At 52.1% G+C, this 14,672-nt stretch overlaps 1 protein-coding gene across 3 annotated transcripts in view; it reads left to right on the top strand.

Annotated features, from left to right (window-relative positions):
• Nucleotides 1-14,672, top strand: part of WWC1 (WW and C2 domain containing 1) — a 152,177-nt gene that overhangs the window by 110,575 nt on the left and 26,930 nt on the right. For all 3 annotated transcript variants that reach the window (XM_045075627.1, XM_045075626.1, XM_045075628.1), the window contains 6 exons: nt 2,021-2,110; nt 2,901-3,436; nt 6,493-6,601; nt 7,042-7,122; nt 7,772-7,858; nt 9,032-9,224. In XM_045075627.1, the coding sequence (XP_044931562.1) occupies nt 2,021-2,110; nt 2,901-3,436; nt 6,493-6,601; nt 7,042-7,122; nt 7,772-7,858; nt 9,032-9,224 (1,096 nt within the window). The remainder of the gene's footprint in view (nt 1-2,020; nt 2,111-2,900; nt 3,437-6,492; nt 6,602-7,041; nt 7,123-7,771; nt 7,859-9,031; nt 9,225-14,672) is intronic.

Here is a 14,672-nt window from a genome sequence, read left to right as displayed (position 1 = left end):
CCCATTATATTTTACCCGATGGCGGTGCATTCGTTTGTCAGGGCTGTCAAACCAGAGTGCCATAAAACCAGGGACTTCAATAGAAGAAATGTATTCTCTCACAGTTCCAGAGCCTGAAGTCCAAGACCGAAGTGCTGCCAGAATTGTTTCTCTGGAAGTTTCTCTCCTTAGCTTGATGATGGTCATCCACACACGAACGTCTGCTATGTCTTCGCTTGGTCTGCTCTGTATGCAGAGTCTGTGTCCTAATCTCCTTTTATAAGAACTTGGGTCGTGTTGGATTAGGACCCATCAATATGACCTCATTTTAACCTTAAGTCCTTGAAATTCTTTTCTCCAAATATAATCCCATTTTGAGGGAGTGGGTCATTAAGACCTGAGGATATGAATTCTGGGGCAGGGGGACATAGTCTAATCCATAGCAGACGGTCCTTTCTTCTGCGTGGTGACCCATGTGTTGGGGCCTCCCCACCTTCACAACAGCCCAGCTGTTTGGCGTTTGTGCCCACACATCCATAAGAGAACTCTTCTCTTCCCCTGGGCTGCCCCGTGCCTCACCTTCCCATCTCCGCAGGAGCCATCTCAGATCTGTTCAGTTGCTAGTGGCAGGTACCTCACAGTCTTCCTCTTAACTCCCTCAGCCTTTCCCCTCATCCAGCCCGTGACCTTTCTCTGTCCACTCCAGTGTCACCCTGACCCACGCCTTCTCAATCACACCATCGTAGCCACCCCAACGTCTTGTCCCTGCCTCCCATCCACAGCCTCCTACCCCTTTTCCTCACGGCAGCCATGGTGACCTTAACATGAAAGAGTTCCCTGCTGTGATTCCCTGCTTGGAATGTTCTTTCCCCTGAACTCTTCCTGACCACCTCCTGTCCATCCTTCCTATCAGCTTAAATGTCTCTACTAGTCAGCAGGTCAACTGCTGCAAGAAACAACCCCCAAATCTCCATGGTTTAATGCAGCAGAAGCTTGGGTCTTGCCTGCATAGCGTCCAGTCAAATATGCGTGGCTGACAGGCAGGCTTCCATGTGTTTGGTCTTTCAGGACCGTCAGGACCCAAGCTCGTCCCACCTCCCTTCTTAGAGCCCTCCGGGCGGCTGGGGGGAAGATCCACCAACTTTATCACGTCAGCCTGATGCGCCTTCCTCACTCACATCCTGTTGTCTGAAACCCTGTCCCACGTTCCACCCACCCAGCTGCCCGGGAAGCTGTGAAGGCGTCTGGCTGTGGGCCCAGGGAGCGGAGGAGAGCATAGATCTACCAACAGGCCCAGCCACACAGTCATCTGCTCAAAAAGGCCCACCTGCCAGTCTCAATTGGGTCTCTCCTGCATTCTTTTCTGCCATTCTATACTTTTTCCTCATAAACCTTGACACACAGCATGCTAACCTCTAGTATCTACTAGAGATCTGAGTATTCTCTTAATATTTGTCCCCCACCCCTCAGCAGAATGTAAGCTCCATAAGAGTAGAAACTAGTTCCGTGTCGCTCACATCTTTATCCCTAGTGCCAACAACATCTTTATCCCTAGTGCCAACGACAGTTTCTGGTATGAGGCAGGTACTCAGCAGATACTGGCTGGTGGCTAGGGGCCAATGGATGGGAAGGAAGGGGGAGAAAGAGAGGGAGGGATGATTGGGTAGAATTCTAATTCTGCTACTAATTCTCTAGATTGAAGTAAATTATTGAACTCTAAGAGCCTCAGTTTCCTCATATGTGAAGTGCTAAAGCCATTTTTGCTGTGCAGGATTATTGTGCAGATGGATTAAGGCTGCGTTAGACGTTTCCTAGCACAGCCCCTGGCATGTAGTAGGTGATGAGTATAGCCATGACTAGAGGGTCGTATGCAGAGGCCCTGTCTCCAAAAACGTGGTAAAATGCTTCCGGAAGATTCTTGTGTAAATAAATGACTGTGGGTCTGTGTACATCTCCGCAAGTACCTGCCTACGATTCCTCGTTCAGGCAGACAGAGGCTGGATCTCCTGGGGCTCCCCACTCATGCCCTCTATCCCTTCAGGTTAAAATTGAACAGTAAGAGGAACCAGCTGGTGAGAGAGCTGGAGGAAGCCACCCGACAAGTCGCAGCGCTGCACTCCCAGCTGAAAAGGTGAGTGGCAGGCGTGAGTGTGGCCGCACAGCTGGGCTCTGCCCTTCCAGTGTGCTCCACGGCTTGAGTGTGGGCATTTCAAAGCACTGCAGGCCGCTGGTCAGGCTGGTGGGCTTGGGTTGGGCCCGGCGTGGCCAGGGGCTGGGTCCTCCAGCTCTCTGGACTGTGGCGCCCTCAGTCCTTCTGCCAGCACCAAGGAGCAGGCCCTCATTGTGTGTCTCACTGACGTCTCAAATACCTGCCCACCCGCTTTCCCGACACACGGAACACGGGCCTCAGACCTGGGCCTTGGTGGGCAGCAGCGCATCGCTGGGATTTAATAACATTTTGTTCCATCAGAGATGTGTAATGCTTGCCTTCTATTTGCAGTAAGTGATGCTGCTTTTCCAATCACACTTAGGATAGAAAGTTTTTTTTTTAAGATAAACATATTGATGAGTAATGACCGAGTTTATCTGAGGAAAACTATCAAGAAATAGGGATGGATTCATACAGGGAAAAGTGTGAAAATGGACTAGGGCCAGTGGAGGTTTGGGAGACAAGAAAAGGTAGACCTCTAAGGCAGCTGACTTGGGTCTGAATCCCAGCTCTGGCACTTTCTGATTATGTGGGCTTCTGAGGGTGTCCTCTTTGGTGAAATGGGGGTGCAGGGTCTCCCCTGAGACTGTCAAGAGGGTCTAACAAAAATGGTGATGTAAGTGGCCATAGTGCTCTTCCGAGCCAGGAAGGAGGTTCCAGATGGCCCACTCGGTTCTGCGTTACTCACCTTCTCTTTTCTCCCTGCCCCCAGCCTCTCAAGCAGCATGCAGTCCCTGTCCTCAGGCAGCAGCCCTGGGTCCCTCACATCCAGCCGGGGCTCCCTGGCCGCCTCCAGCCTGGACTCCTCCACCTCAGCCAGCTTCACTGACCTCTACTATGACCCCTTCGAGCCACTGGACTCAGAGCTGCAGAGCAAGGTGGAGTTTCTGATCCTGGAGGGGGCCACGGGCTTCCGGCCCTCAGGCTGCATCACCACCATCCATGAGGACGAGGTGGCCAAGACCCAGAAGGCAGAGGGGGGCAGCCGCCTGCAGGCCCTGCGCTCCCTGTCTGGCACCCCGAAGTCCATGACCTCCCTGTCCCCCCGCTCCTCCCTCTCCTCTCCGTCCCCGCCCTGCTCCCCTCTCATTGCTGACCCCCTCCTGACTGGAGACGCTTTCCTGAGCCCTCTGGAGTTTGAAGACCCAGAGCTGAGTACCACTCTCTGTGAACTGAGCCTCGGCAGCAGCACCCGGGAGAGGTACCAGCTGGACGAACCAGGAACGGAAGGCAAACCACTGGGCCAAGGTAGAGAGAGCATCATATCCAGAAGGGGGACCACAGGGAGGGAGGAGGGTAGGACCTGCATTCAGGCCTGAGCACAGATCCCAGTGATAATTGTGGTCATTCACTGACTGCTTTCTGTGTGCCCAGCCTTCACATCTCTATCAATTGATTTAGTCATTCAGTAGGCACTTTTTAGGAGCTTACTGTGTTCTGGGTCCTGGGCTAAGGGGGTTTTCCGTGGTGGACTCCTTCTCTCAACAGATATTAAGTATCTGTTAAAACTAAATGCCAGGTCTTGTGCTCATGGTTGTACACAGGTTCCTTCATTTGTTCAACAGATAGGCCATGTGCCAGGCACAGGATTAGTCACAAGAATACAGCGTTAAGGGCAGGCAAGCTCAAGGTCCCTGTCCCCAGGAAGTTCATGTGAAATGAAGGCACAGAAAGTCAGATTGGTCTGTCAGACCAATGAAAGCCCTAGAAGGAAAATAAATGGGATGCGGTGGGGCCATTCCGGTTGGGGAGGGTCTGCACATTCAGACTGGGCGACATTAAAGGACGGGGACATTTGAGTTGAAGAGTGAGAAGGAGCCAGCCTTGGGAAAAGCAGGAGCAAAACCTCTGAGGCCAGCGTTTAGAGGTCGCCAGCAAACCAGAGAATCAGGCAGAGTCTGGGTCATTTGAGGCCCAGCGGGCCATGCTAGGGAGTTAGGATTTTATCCTAATAGCGGCAGGGACCTATATGATCGCTTGAATTGGGGAATGATATGATCTGGCTCCCATTCTGCATGGGGTCGGAAAGAACATTTTGCCATGAATTGAGATTCAAGTTGGAATCTTCAAGACAGAAATGCTGACAATATAGCTAAGATTTGTCAGGAGAGAAATTCTTCTTTTTTTTTTTTTTTTTTTTTTTTTTTGCAGCAACTACATATTAAATTATAATAGTTAGCATTTATTGGGGTATATTATGTGATGGGCAATGTGCTTTATACAGTGAAATAGGTTATTTCTATCATGCCCATTTCACAGATGAGGAAGCGGGTTCAGAAAGGTGGTATCCCCTAGCCAACAGGTGGGGAAAGAAGGGATTGAAACTTGGGTTTTCCTGCCCGAGCACCCAACCTCTTGATCATGGCACTCCTCTCTTGATGTGAGGCGGCTCTGTATGTTTGCTCCTGAGACACTCTGGTGCTTACTGGCCCCACCATGCCCATCTGGTGTGAAGGTCAAAACTGAGCCCAGTGCAGGTATAAATGCAGGTATACAGCATACGGTCACTGTTATGTATTTACTCACTTAAGCCTCATAATAACTCTGTGAGACGGGTGCAATTTTTATCCTCATTTACAAAGGAAGTGGGGCCCAGTAAGGTCAGTGTCATGGCTAGGAAGTGATGGAATTGGACTGGCACCAGGACCACCTGCCCAGATCCACACTAAGACTGCGGGCTTTGTATACTCAGGGCTCCTCCTCCTGGCTCCTCATGAGGCCAGGTGGGAGACGCTAGACCCATCTCAGCCTTAAGACGCCAGGACTAGGCAGGATGACTGCTGCGATGCCCAGAATTACCCATCCAAGTGCAAGGGCCAGTGGGAGCAAGGTGGGGGGAAGATGAGATTTCCTGGTTAATTAAAGGCTCCGCTGGGTGAGTGCCAGCCATTTCCTTAGAAGAGGAGCCGAGAGATCCCCGGGGCTCCCTCATCAGGAAGGGAGTCTTGCTGAGTGCTCTCAAACAAAAATAAAAATAGGCTTCCTACGACAGCAGGTGGCCAACTTCAGAAAACTGCCCCCTGGAGAGGAGCGGGTGCAGGTGGAACCTCTAAGGAGGCTCCCGAAGCTCCTGACAGTCTGTCAGAGGCAGGCGACATGCCAAGTAAGGGGCCCAGCAAGGTGCCGGAGCGACCCCCCTTCTCCCTGAGTGTCCTTGGGACTTGTGGGCCCAGGACCGCACATGTCTCAGGACGGGGTTTTCCTTCGCGCCATCTCCAAACGCCATCCCCGCGGTGAGCGATGCCAGGCTGAGCTCTGACACTAAGCAGGTTATGCGATTAGTGCCGCTGTTCAGTCAGCAGACAAATTAATCTCCTTAAGTGGCTTAGTGGAGGGTGGAGATGCGTGGGTCTAAAGGCGGGAAGTCTCCGCTGGCCACAGCAGGCGTGGGATGCGCGGGCTGGGAAAGCTGCACCCAGATGGTCTCTTGGCTTCCCCCAGGCTCACTGTCCCCATCCCTTCGCTCAGCCTGGGCCGGTCTCTTCTCCGGGCTGCCCCGGTGCCTGGTACCCAGCAGGCACTCCGAATGCTGGCTGTGGGGTTGAAGGGCCTGAACCCAGTTTTCCCTACTGCATGGAGCTCAGGAAGTGTCCTGTCCCTCTTGATAGCTCAGAGCCTGGCAGGGGGCCTGGCTCACCATCGGTGCTTGCGACTTAGGGGAAGAAGGAATGTGCAGCATGGGCCAAGTGCCTGGTTGGAGCCCTGGGTCGGAGACTTTTGAGGGCCTCTGTCAAGGGCAGGGGGCTAAGGAGCGGACTGAGGAATGGGATGGAATAAGCCAAGTGGTAAAATCCTCCCTTGTTTTCCTCTTGCCCCTCCCAAGGGTCCAGGGGCTGTTATTTTGTCCCAGAGGCGTAGGGATCGATCTAGAAGGCATCAGCACAGTGGTGGGAATGAGCATTGCAGTAAGGATAGTGGTACTGAATTTTGTCGAGTGCTTTCCTGCATCAGGCTCTGTACTGAGGACTTCTCTAGAATGTCCCATTGGGTCCTCCCAGCAGCCTCGTAGGGTAGGTGTTACTTTTCCCGTTTTACAGAGAAGGAATCACAGACTCTCTGGCCATGTCTCAGCGTCGCGAAGCAGTACGTGGTGGAGCTGAGATGTGCACCCAGGCACTTGGGCTTCCAAGTCTGGGATGTTAAACGACAGAAACGTACACCCCAAAGCAAGGCAGGACCTTGCTGTTGAGTTCAGAGGTGGTATTGGCAGGACCACCTTAGGACAGAGTATATGTTGCAAAGACAGTGTCCTGGTTTCTGAGCCCGGCCATGCCATCCTTCCTTTTTCCCCCTTCCTCCTCCAGCTATGAATACAGCCCAGGGGTGCAGCCTGAAAGTGGCCTGTGTCTCAGCTGCTGTGTCAGATGAATCCGTGGCCGGGGACAGTGGTGTGTATGAGGCTTCCGTGCAGAGGTGGGTCCCTGAGTCTTGGCTTTCTTTGGGAAGTCTGAGAATGCAGAGCCCGGGCCCCCTCTGGTATGTGGGAGGGCATGGCCAGGTGACCCCACCTTCCCCGCCGCGAGCCCTATTCCGGTTGTGTTGAAGGTGTACACAGCACTGCTCCTCCTGGGGCTGGGGGCACGTCACATTTGCGGGAGTGTTGGTCCCGTGATTGCCACGAAGGAGCGTATAGCTAAGGGGGCGAGTGCTAGAGAAAGGACAGCCCCTTCCAGAGAGAAATCCTGAGCAGCTATGGGAAGGAAGGGTCTGCAGGGAGTCTGAGCTGACCCAGACTTCCCTCTTTGAGGACCCAGACACACCCTGCCCGAGAGAACCCCGTGTCTAGAAAATGGTTTTGGCCCTAGGTTACTGCAGGGAAGCCTGACCCTCTTCTTCCCTACGTTGCCTTCCAGATTGGGTGCTTCAGAAGCCGCTGCTTTTGACAGTGATGAATCAGAAGCAGTGGGTACAACCCGGGTTCAGATTGCCCTGAAGTAAGTGACTGGGAAGACGAATGCAGTGGGGGTGGTGGGCAGCATCCTCCCAGCCTTGACCTTCATGGCTGCCCCGGGGAGGAAGGCAGAACCAGCAGGACTTGCCAGGAGCTGTGGGCTCCCAGCTAAAGGGGGCCAACCCTCTCCCTCCTTCTCAGCTCCACATTTTACAAAAGAGTTTAAAAATAAGGTCTTGAAGACCTTGCAACTTGCCCCAACCCACGGAGCTGGCCGATGGCAACGCCAGACCCTGACTGAGACCTCTAGCATGTTGGTCTGTTCCGTCACTGTTGCTGTGGCTTTTTGTCTTACCATCCCATTGAGGTTTCCACCCTCTGGGAGTTGCAGCCCAGATTTGTTATTCTTGTGGTTTTCTCTCAATGTAGGATGACCTCGATATTATTTTCAGTAGAAATTAATGGCCAACATTTAAATATCAAGAAATTTCAGATAGCGCAATCTTCTGGCTTCTCTTTAAACGTTGAGACTGACAGCTCTGTACCTACACCCCTGCATGGCAGCAAAGCCTGGGCCTTCTGCCCCTGAGCTCACCACAGCCCCCCGAGCAGCCAGCAGCCACATCGGTGATCCTTAAGGGAGAGAGAAATGTGTCACTCCTAGAAGCTCCATATGCCCCTTTCCATTTCAGGTACGATGAGAAGAATAAGCAATTTGCAATATTAATCATCCAGCTCAGTAACCTCTCTGCTCTGCCGCTGCAGCAGGACCAGAAAGTGTGAGTATATCGCTGACACAGTGTCTGTCACCTTCTCAGCCTCTGTGGCTTTCCCTGGGGGTGCTCTCCTGCTCTGTCCTGCTCCGACAGTGGGCTGCGTGTGTGTTTAATACGTATGACCGTCATCATGCCACACGTCCGTACCGTGAGTGTGGATTCAGGCGTGAAGGTGAACTCACTAACTGTAAAGGGAAGCACTCTCTACGGCTTTAGTTCCTTCCCACGTACGCTGTGAGCCCCTGCCGTGGGCCGGCCCAAGAATGGGGTGCTGAGCACATCCTTGCCCTTGTGAACTCGAAGCCTTATGAAGAAGGTGGTCATGGCCCCTTTTGTCTGCTCTAAGCCCAAGTATTCCACACAGAAGGAGAAGGAGATGCCATTCTCAGGAGTCAGGGCCCGATGCTGCGCTGCTGTCGGAAGGGTGTGATGGCTCTTACCTTACAGGGCATGATGTAGCGGACACTTCCCTGTTTGCCTGTGGGCTCTTCCCACGGCCCACCGGCTCTCCATTTCATTGCATTTCCTCTGCCTACATGTTTCTCCTTTGACTAGACGGTGCGCGTTGGGACAGCAACAGGAGCTCCTATTTCCGTCGTCTGCACCCAGCCAGCATCTGAGGCTGTGATGTGTGGGAAGGGGAAAGGCGGGAGGAAAGCCGGCCAAACAGAAGGACGACAAGATGGGACAGCAGAGTCGTTTTCAGTCTTCCGCTCTTACAGAGCCAGAATGAATGACCTGCTCCGTCTCTCATTGGTTCTTGTGCAGGGGTATCTGTGGGAGAGTATCCAGATGCCGGCTGAATGGGTCACGGGGTCAGCGCCTCTGTAATTGTCCCCTCTGCGAGGCTGTAGCACTTTGCCTTCCTACCGGCGGTTGTGTAAGGCTTCCCGAGTGTCAGCAAGCAGACTCGCTGATTCTTTTGTGCACAGAAGTTTGCACACTGTTGGCCTCAGGCTCCAGCCACTTTGAGGTTCTGGGGATTGGGGGATTCAGAAGAAGGAAGAGTGATGTGTTATCGGGGGGGCCCTTTCTGCTTCCCTTACGAATACCTGCACAACCCCTTGAGAACTTGGACTCCGCGCTGCTGTTTGCTGAGGGATTTGCAGCAACCGTTTAGCCCAACACATCAGCCCAGAGCCTGACTGAACTGGGCTCTCCTCTGTCTCCCTCTAGGAACATTCGCGTAGCTATCCTTCCCTGCTCCGAAAGCACCACCTGCCTGTTCCGGACCCGGCCCCTGGACGCCTCAGACACCCTCGTGTTCAATGAAATGTTCTGGGTGTCCATGTCCTATCCAGCCCTTCACCAGAAGACCTTAAGAGTCGATGTCTGTACCACCGACAGGAGCCATCTGGAGGAGTGCCTGGTGAGGGCTCTGTCTGTCTGTCTCTGGCCTTCTGTCTTTCTGGGGATGGGTGCACCTTGCAGTTTAGGGAGGAGGCTTAGAGAAAACAAGCTCATCCTGGGTTCCAGGCAGGGAACTCTGAGACGGCGAACAGCGTTCTCACACTCACACGGGGCAGGGGACGAGGAAGTGGGAAGCTCCTTTCTGAGCCCTGCAACTGAAGCCGCGTCCCTTGTGCATGAAGCTGTGTTGCCTACGACTCTTAATTCTCTGTCTCGTATCTACAAAATCCAGCTAACACTGCCTACCTCACAGAGGGCTCTCTGAGGATTAAAGGAGGATTAAAGCAGAGTTTCTGGAACTTGAACGTGCACACAGGTTACCTGGGGCTCTGGTTAAAAATGCAGATTCTGATTCCGCAAGACTGGGGGCAGGCGGGGACAGCAGGAGTTTCTGCATTTTTATTAAGTTCCCAAGCACTGCCGATGGCTGCTGCTTCCCACAGCAAGTAAAACAGTGATGTGTCTGTGCAGACTAGATGCTTGCTGGCTCTCATTTCCCACTCCTGCCCCTCCGCAGCTGAGGTACAGAACAATATCATCGCCGTCTATAGAGTTGCTGATACTGTTATTGGCAATAATGCGATAACATCCCTAGATTGAAGGGACCTGCTGTGGCGGGTGCTGAGCTAAGCTCCCTACGTGTGCTTTCTCTACCCTCACTGCAATCTTATGGAACAGGTACTGTTACGTCAGTGAGGAAACTGAGGAACAGCGAGGTCACAGAACTTTGCAGGGTCACCCAGTGGCTGGAGCGGTTAGAACCTACAGCAGGTCCCCTTGCGCCGCCCACTCATGTCAGACCCACCGGAGCCCACAGCTCAGACAGTGATTGAGACTGGCGAGCAGGGGAGGCACTGGATGTTAGAGCAGAAAGCTTTTCTAAAGCCAGTCTCTTCTGCTGAAGCACTTCCTCAGCCCTGGGAATTCCTCAATAAGAAGAGAATCCTATTCTCTTCTCCTAATTGGATGTCTTTTATTCCTCCTTCCTAATTGAAGTCTGGCCATTGCTGGTTGTCATGGCAGCAGCCAAAGCGCTCATCCCACTGTGGCTTGTCTCTGTCTGTGGCCAATGGGAAACCTGCTTTCCTGTTTCCTGTGGGGATGTGGAGTGTCGGGCTGCCGTGTTTTGGTGGTTAGAGGAGCAGGCAAGGACGTGGGACTCGAGGAGAAAGGCTGTGTGCTCCCACGCGGTCTCCCTACAGGGCTGGGTGTGGGGAATCTCTGATCTGTTTGGAGCTGCCTTGTCAGCCAGCCTTCAGCAGTGGTCCCCATCCTGAGCAGCGTCCATGTCTAGGACTGTAAAAGAACTCTGTGGGCAGCATTGCACTCAACCCTCCCAGCAGCCTGAGGAAGAGATGTCAGAATTGCCTCTATGTGACAGACAAGGGATCAAGGCCCCCTAGGGTGCCCGGGTAGTTCAATGGGTTAAGCGTCTGCCTTCAGCTCAGGTCATGATCCTAGGGTCCTGGGATAGAGCCCCGCATTAGGCTCTCTGTTCAGTGGGGAATCTGCCTCTCCTCTCTCCTTATACACACACACACACATACTCTCTCTCTCTCGCTCTCGCTCTGTCAAATAAATAAATAAAATCTTTAAAAAATAATAAAAATAAAAATAATTCAAGGTCCCAGACTGCTAAGTAGCCTGCCCAGGCCATCCGTCAAGATGGTGGAGAAGCCTGTTTCCTTTGCAGCTTCCTCCCACGCAGGCATTGTACTGTCCTGCCTCTCAGGGGGTTCCTGTGTCCCCCCGGCCTCCAGACCTGAGTTATGAGTTAGGATGAATACGAGGCCTGCCTTCCCCAATATCTCAGGTAACAGTTCTACCAAATGCTCGAGTATGGCATAACAGGGGTCACAGGCTCTCCAGCTGGGCCCTGGTGGTTCACGCCCTGGTCATCCACTCCCAGCTGCTAAGCTCAGTGCCACTTGGCACAGGTTCTGTTAAGAAAGCCCATTTCCCAGGCCCCACTCCTATCCCATAGGTAACCATTACAACAAAGAGGCTCCCTTGCCCCGTTTCACCTTGCCTTCCCCACTGGGGAAAACCCCCGCCCTGTCAAAGTGAACTCTTCTTCACCCCTGCACTTGGAGGGAAACACAGCCAAGCTGTGGGGTCTGATTTTAAAATGGTAGTCGTATAATGGACACTGGGGAGGGTATGTGCTGTGGTGAGCACTGTGAATTGTGTAAGACATGAATCCCAGACCTGCACCCCTAAAACAAATCAGACATTATTTGTTAATAAAAAATAAAATGAGGGGCACCTGGGTGGCTCAGTGGGTTAAATAAAGCCTCTGCCTTCAGCTCCAGTCATGATCCCAGGGTCCCGGGATTGGGCCCTGCATCAGGCTGTCTGCTCAGCAGGGAGCCTGCTTCCGCCTCTCTCTGCCTCCCTTTCTGCCTACTTGTGATCTCGGTCTTCAAATAAATAAATAAAAATCTTTAAAAAAAAAAAATGAAATAAAATAGTAGTCATAGGGGTGCCTGGGTGGCTCAGTCAGTTAAGCATCCAGCTCTTGGTTTCGGTGCAGGTCATCTCATGGGTCATGATGAGGTCGAGAGCCCCGAGAGTCCCAGGAGCCCTGTGTCAGGCTCCACGCTCAGCATGGAGTCTGCCGGAGAGTCCCTCCTCTGCCCCTCCCCCCCAACACAAGTGTGCATGTGTGCTCATGCTCTCCCTTTCTCTCAAATAAATAAATAAATCTTTTAAAAAAATAAAATTGAGGTCATAAACCTCATTAGGGTCATGAGCCCTCATGCTACTCAGCACCGATACTGCCTCTCCCTCGGCCCATTGCCTTCCCCTTGTCCCAGGGGCAAGTTCCTACCCTCTCCTCTGTCCTCACATTTCCAGCAGCAGCTTCTCCAGGTCAGGCTCCCCTTGCTGAGGCCCTTGCCTCACTCGTTCTTGCCGTTTCTCCTAGCTCTCACCTCGGCCCTCCCCCACACCCCGTCTGAAGCAGCTTCTCTCAGGGACACCGTGGCACTGGTGACTCGGGCTCTGTCCTCTCTCCAGTCCTTCCTCCCCTGGATCTGGCCGGTCCGTATACCAACATGCTGGGAATGCCCCAGTGCTTAAAAAGAAACTCAAAAAGCAAAAAAAGAAAAAAGGAAAAGGGAGAGAGAGAGAGAGAAGTTTTTACCCATTTCTCCCTCCAGCTACTACCTTGTTTTTTTCCTTTAGAGTAAAATGTGGAAAGGGTGTTCGTGTTCTCTCTAGAAACCAGCTCACATGGAATTCTGTCCTCACCATTCCATTAGAAGTGTGCTCAGTGAGGTCATCAGGGGCCACGGCTCTGGCCTCCTCTCCCTGGGCCGGTCAGCTGTGTTTTTTCAGTCGCTCTGCTCGGCGAGTCTTCCTCGGCATCCTTTGCCCTGACTTGGCCTCCAGGACACCTCACTCTCAGCATCCTCCCCTCATCACTGGCTTCTCTGTCTCCGCTGATTGTTCTCGGTTCCCCAACTGCTGTGTCGCAGGGCACCAGGGCTCAGGTCTCGCCCTTCTTCCTTTTCCATTCGCATCCCTGCCCCAGTGACTGAGAGCCTCGTTCTCTGGCGTCATGCCAGATGTCTGGCTCCAGCCGGGGCCTCTGCACGCGCAGCTGCCTTACACTCCCACTCTCTGTTCCACATCTTTTCTTGCCTGTCCAGGAAGCATCTCAGATGAACTTGTCCGCAAGCACACCCCTGATCTTTCCTTTTGGGTCTTCATTGTCCCAGATGACAGCAACCCTGTCCTTCCACTGCCCAGGCTGGGGACCACAGGGTCATCTTTGACCCCTTTCTTCCTCTCCACCCCACATCCGGTCCTTGTGAAACTTCTGGCAGCTCCATCTTCAAAAGATCCCAGCCGTTAGATGTTGATAGTGGGGGAGGTTGTGTGTGTTGGGGGACAGAAGGTGTATGGAAACTCTTTGTACTTTCTACTCAGTTTTTTTTCTGTGAACCTAAAACAGCTCTAAGTAATAAAGTTTAAAAATAACAAAACTAAAAATCCTCTGCCAAAAAAAAAAGATCCCAGCCATTTACCACTGCCCACTACCCCACTGCCATCTGTCACCTGGATCCTACAGCCAGCTCTACAGGTCTCCCTGTGTCGGTCCTTGCTTCCCTTCATCTCTTAACATGGAAGCCAGAGGGAGCCTATTAAATTGCAAATCAGTGCATGAGACTCCTTTAGCCTAAAACCTTAGGGTAGCTTCTGTCCCCACCTAGAGTCAACTCCTGGGCTCCTTGCCTGCCCCCTAAAGCCCTCGGGGATTTGCCCCATTACTGTCCCAGATTTCATCCCAGGATGACTCTTCCAGCCTCCTCGTGCCCCTTGAATACATCAGCGTGCTCCCCGCTCTAGGCCTTTGCACTTGCTGTCCCCTCTGACCGGAATTCTCTTCTCCCAGATACTGATGGGCAAGGCTCACTCCACTGCCTCCTTCTGGGCTTGACCCAAAAGTCACCTTCTCAGTGAGGTCTTCCTTCCACCCTATTTAAAATCACCGTCCCTTTCCCCCCCTCTTATCCGCCCCCGCTCCCCTCTCTCTGTATTCTTTTTCTCTGTGGCACGTTCCCCCTTTGTTTATATCACAGATTTTAGGGCATACGTGATTTTCACATTTTAATGAATCTCTAAAATCAAGATGCACTTTATACTAGATGACGGGTCATAGTTTAATTGACAACTATTTTTCTTTCTTAGAGTGCATGAAATAGTATATTGTATAATTAATGGCATCTTAGAGTCCCATGAAATACAAGCTAGTATTTACTTTCAATTTGTTTATCTGATTCCCCCAGACTGGAATGTGAGCTCGTGAGGGCAGAGATTTTTATCTGCCTTAAATCTTCCGGTAGCCCCAGCACCCAAAACAGTGTCTGGCACGTAGAGGCTACTTTGTGTGTGTGTGTGTGTGTATGTGTTGAATAAATAAATGAATGCCTTCAAAGTGAATCATTTACCAAAGTAGACCATATTCTCACCTATGAGCCAGCCCAAAATACATGGTGTATCTTGTTAGAATTACTAGTGATCTGATGATGGCAGTGTCACACCTCAAAGCTGTCATTATTTTCATTCCCTCCTACCCCTTGAACATGACCTGGCATGTTCTGAACCATAATGTCTGATGCTTTTGTCTGTCTTTGAGCCCCCTGGGGGCAGAACTTTGTCTTCCATATTCCTGTGTAAGTCTGCTGCGAAGTGCTCAGAGGATATTTATTAAATGAATAAATGCATAATACACTCACATTTGTGTATATGTAAACGTTTTACAGGTGCCTAAAATGCAGCAGCCATTTAATGCCTGAACTGACCCTAGTCCTGCGGGTAGGAGTTATTTACCTTGTTTTCCTCACTTACTCACCACCGTTGTAGAAATTAGCCTTGTTTTCCCCACTGACCACTGTTGTAG

The sequence above is a fragment of the Mustela putorius genome, unplaced genomic scaffold, assembly GCF_011764305.1.
Source record: "Mustela putorius furo isolate JIRA1106 unplaced genomic scaffold, ASM1176430v1.1 tig00000145_pilon_pilon_pilon, whole genome shotgun sequence".
Classification (NCBI taxonomy): domain Eukaryota; kingdom Metazoa; phylum Chordata; class Mammalia; order Carnivora; family Mustelidae; genus Mustela; species Mustela putorius.
This window is presented reverse-complemented; position numbering and strand designations above follow the sequence as displayed.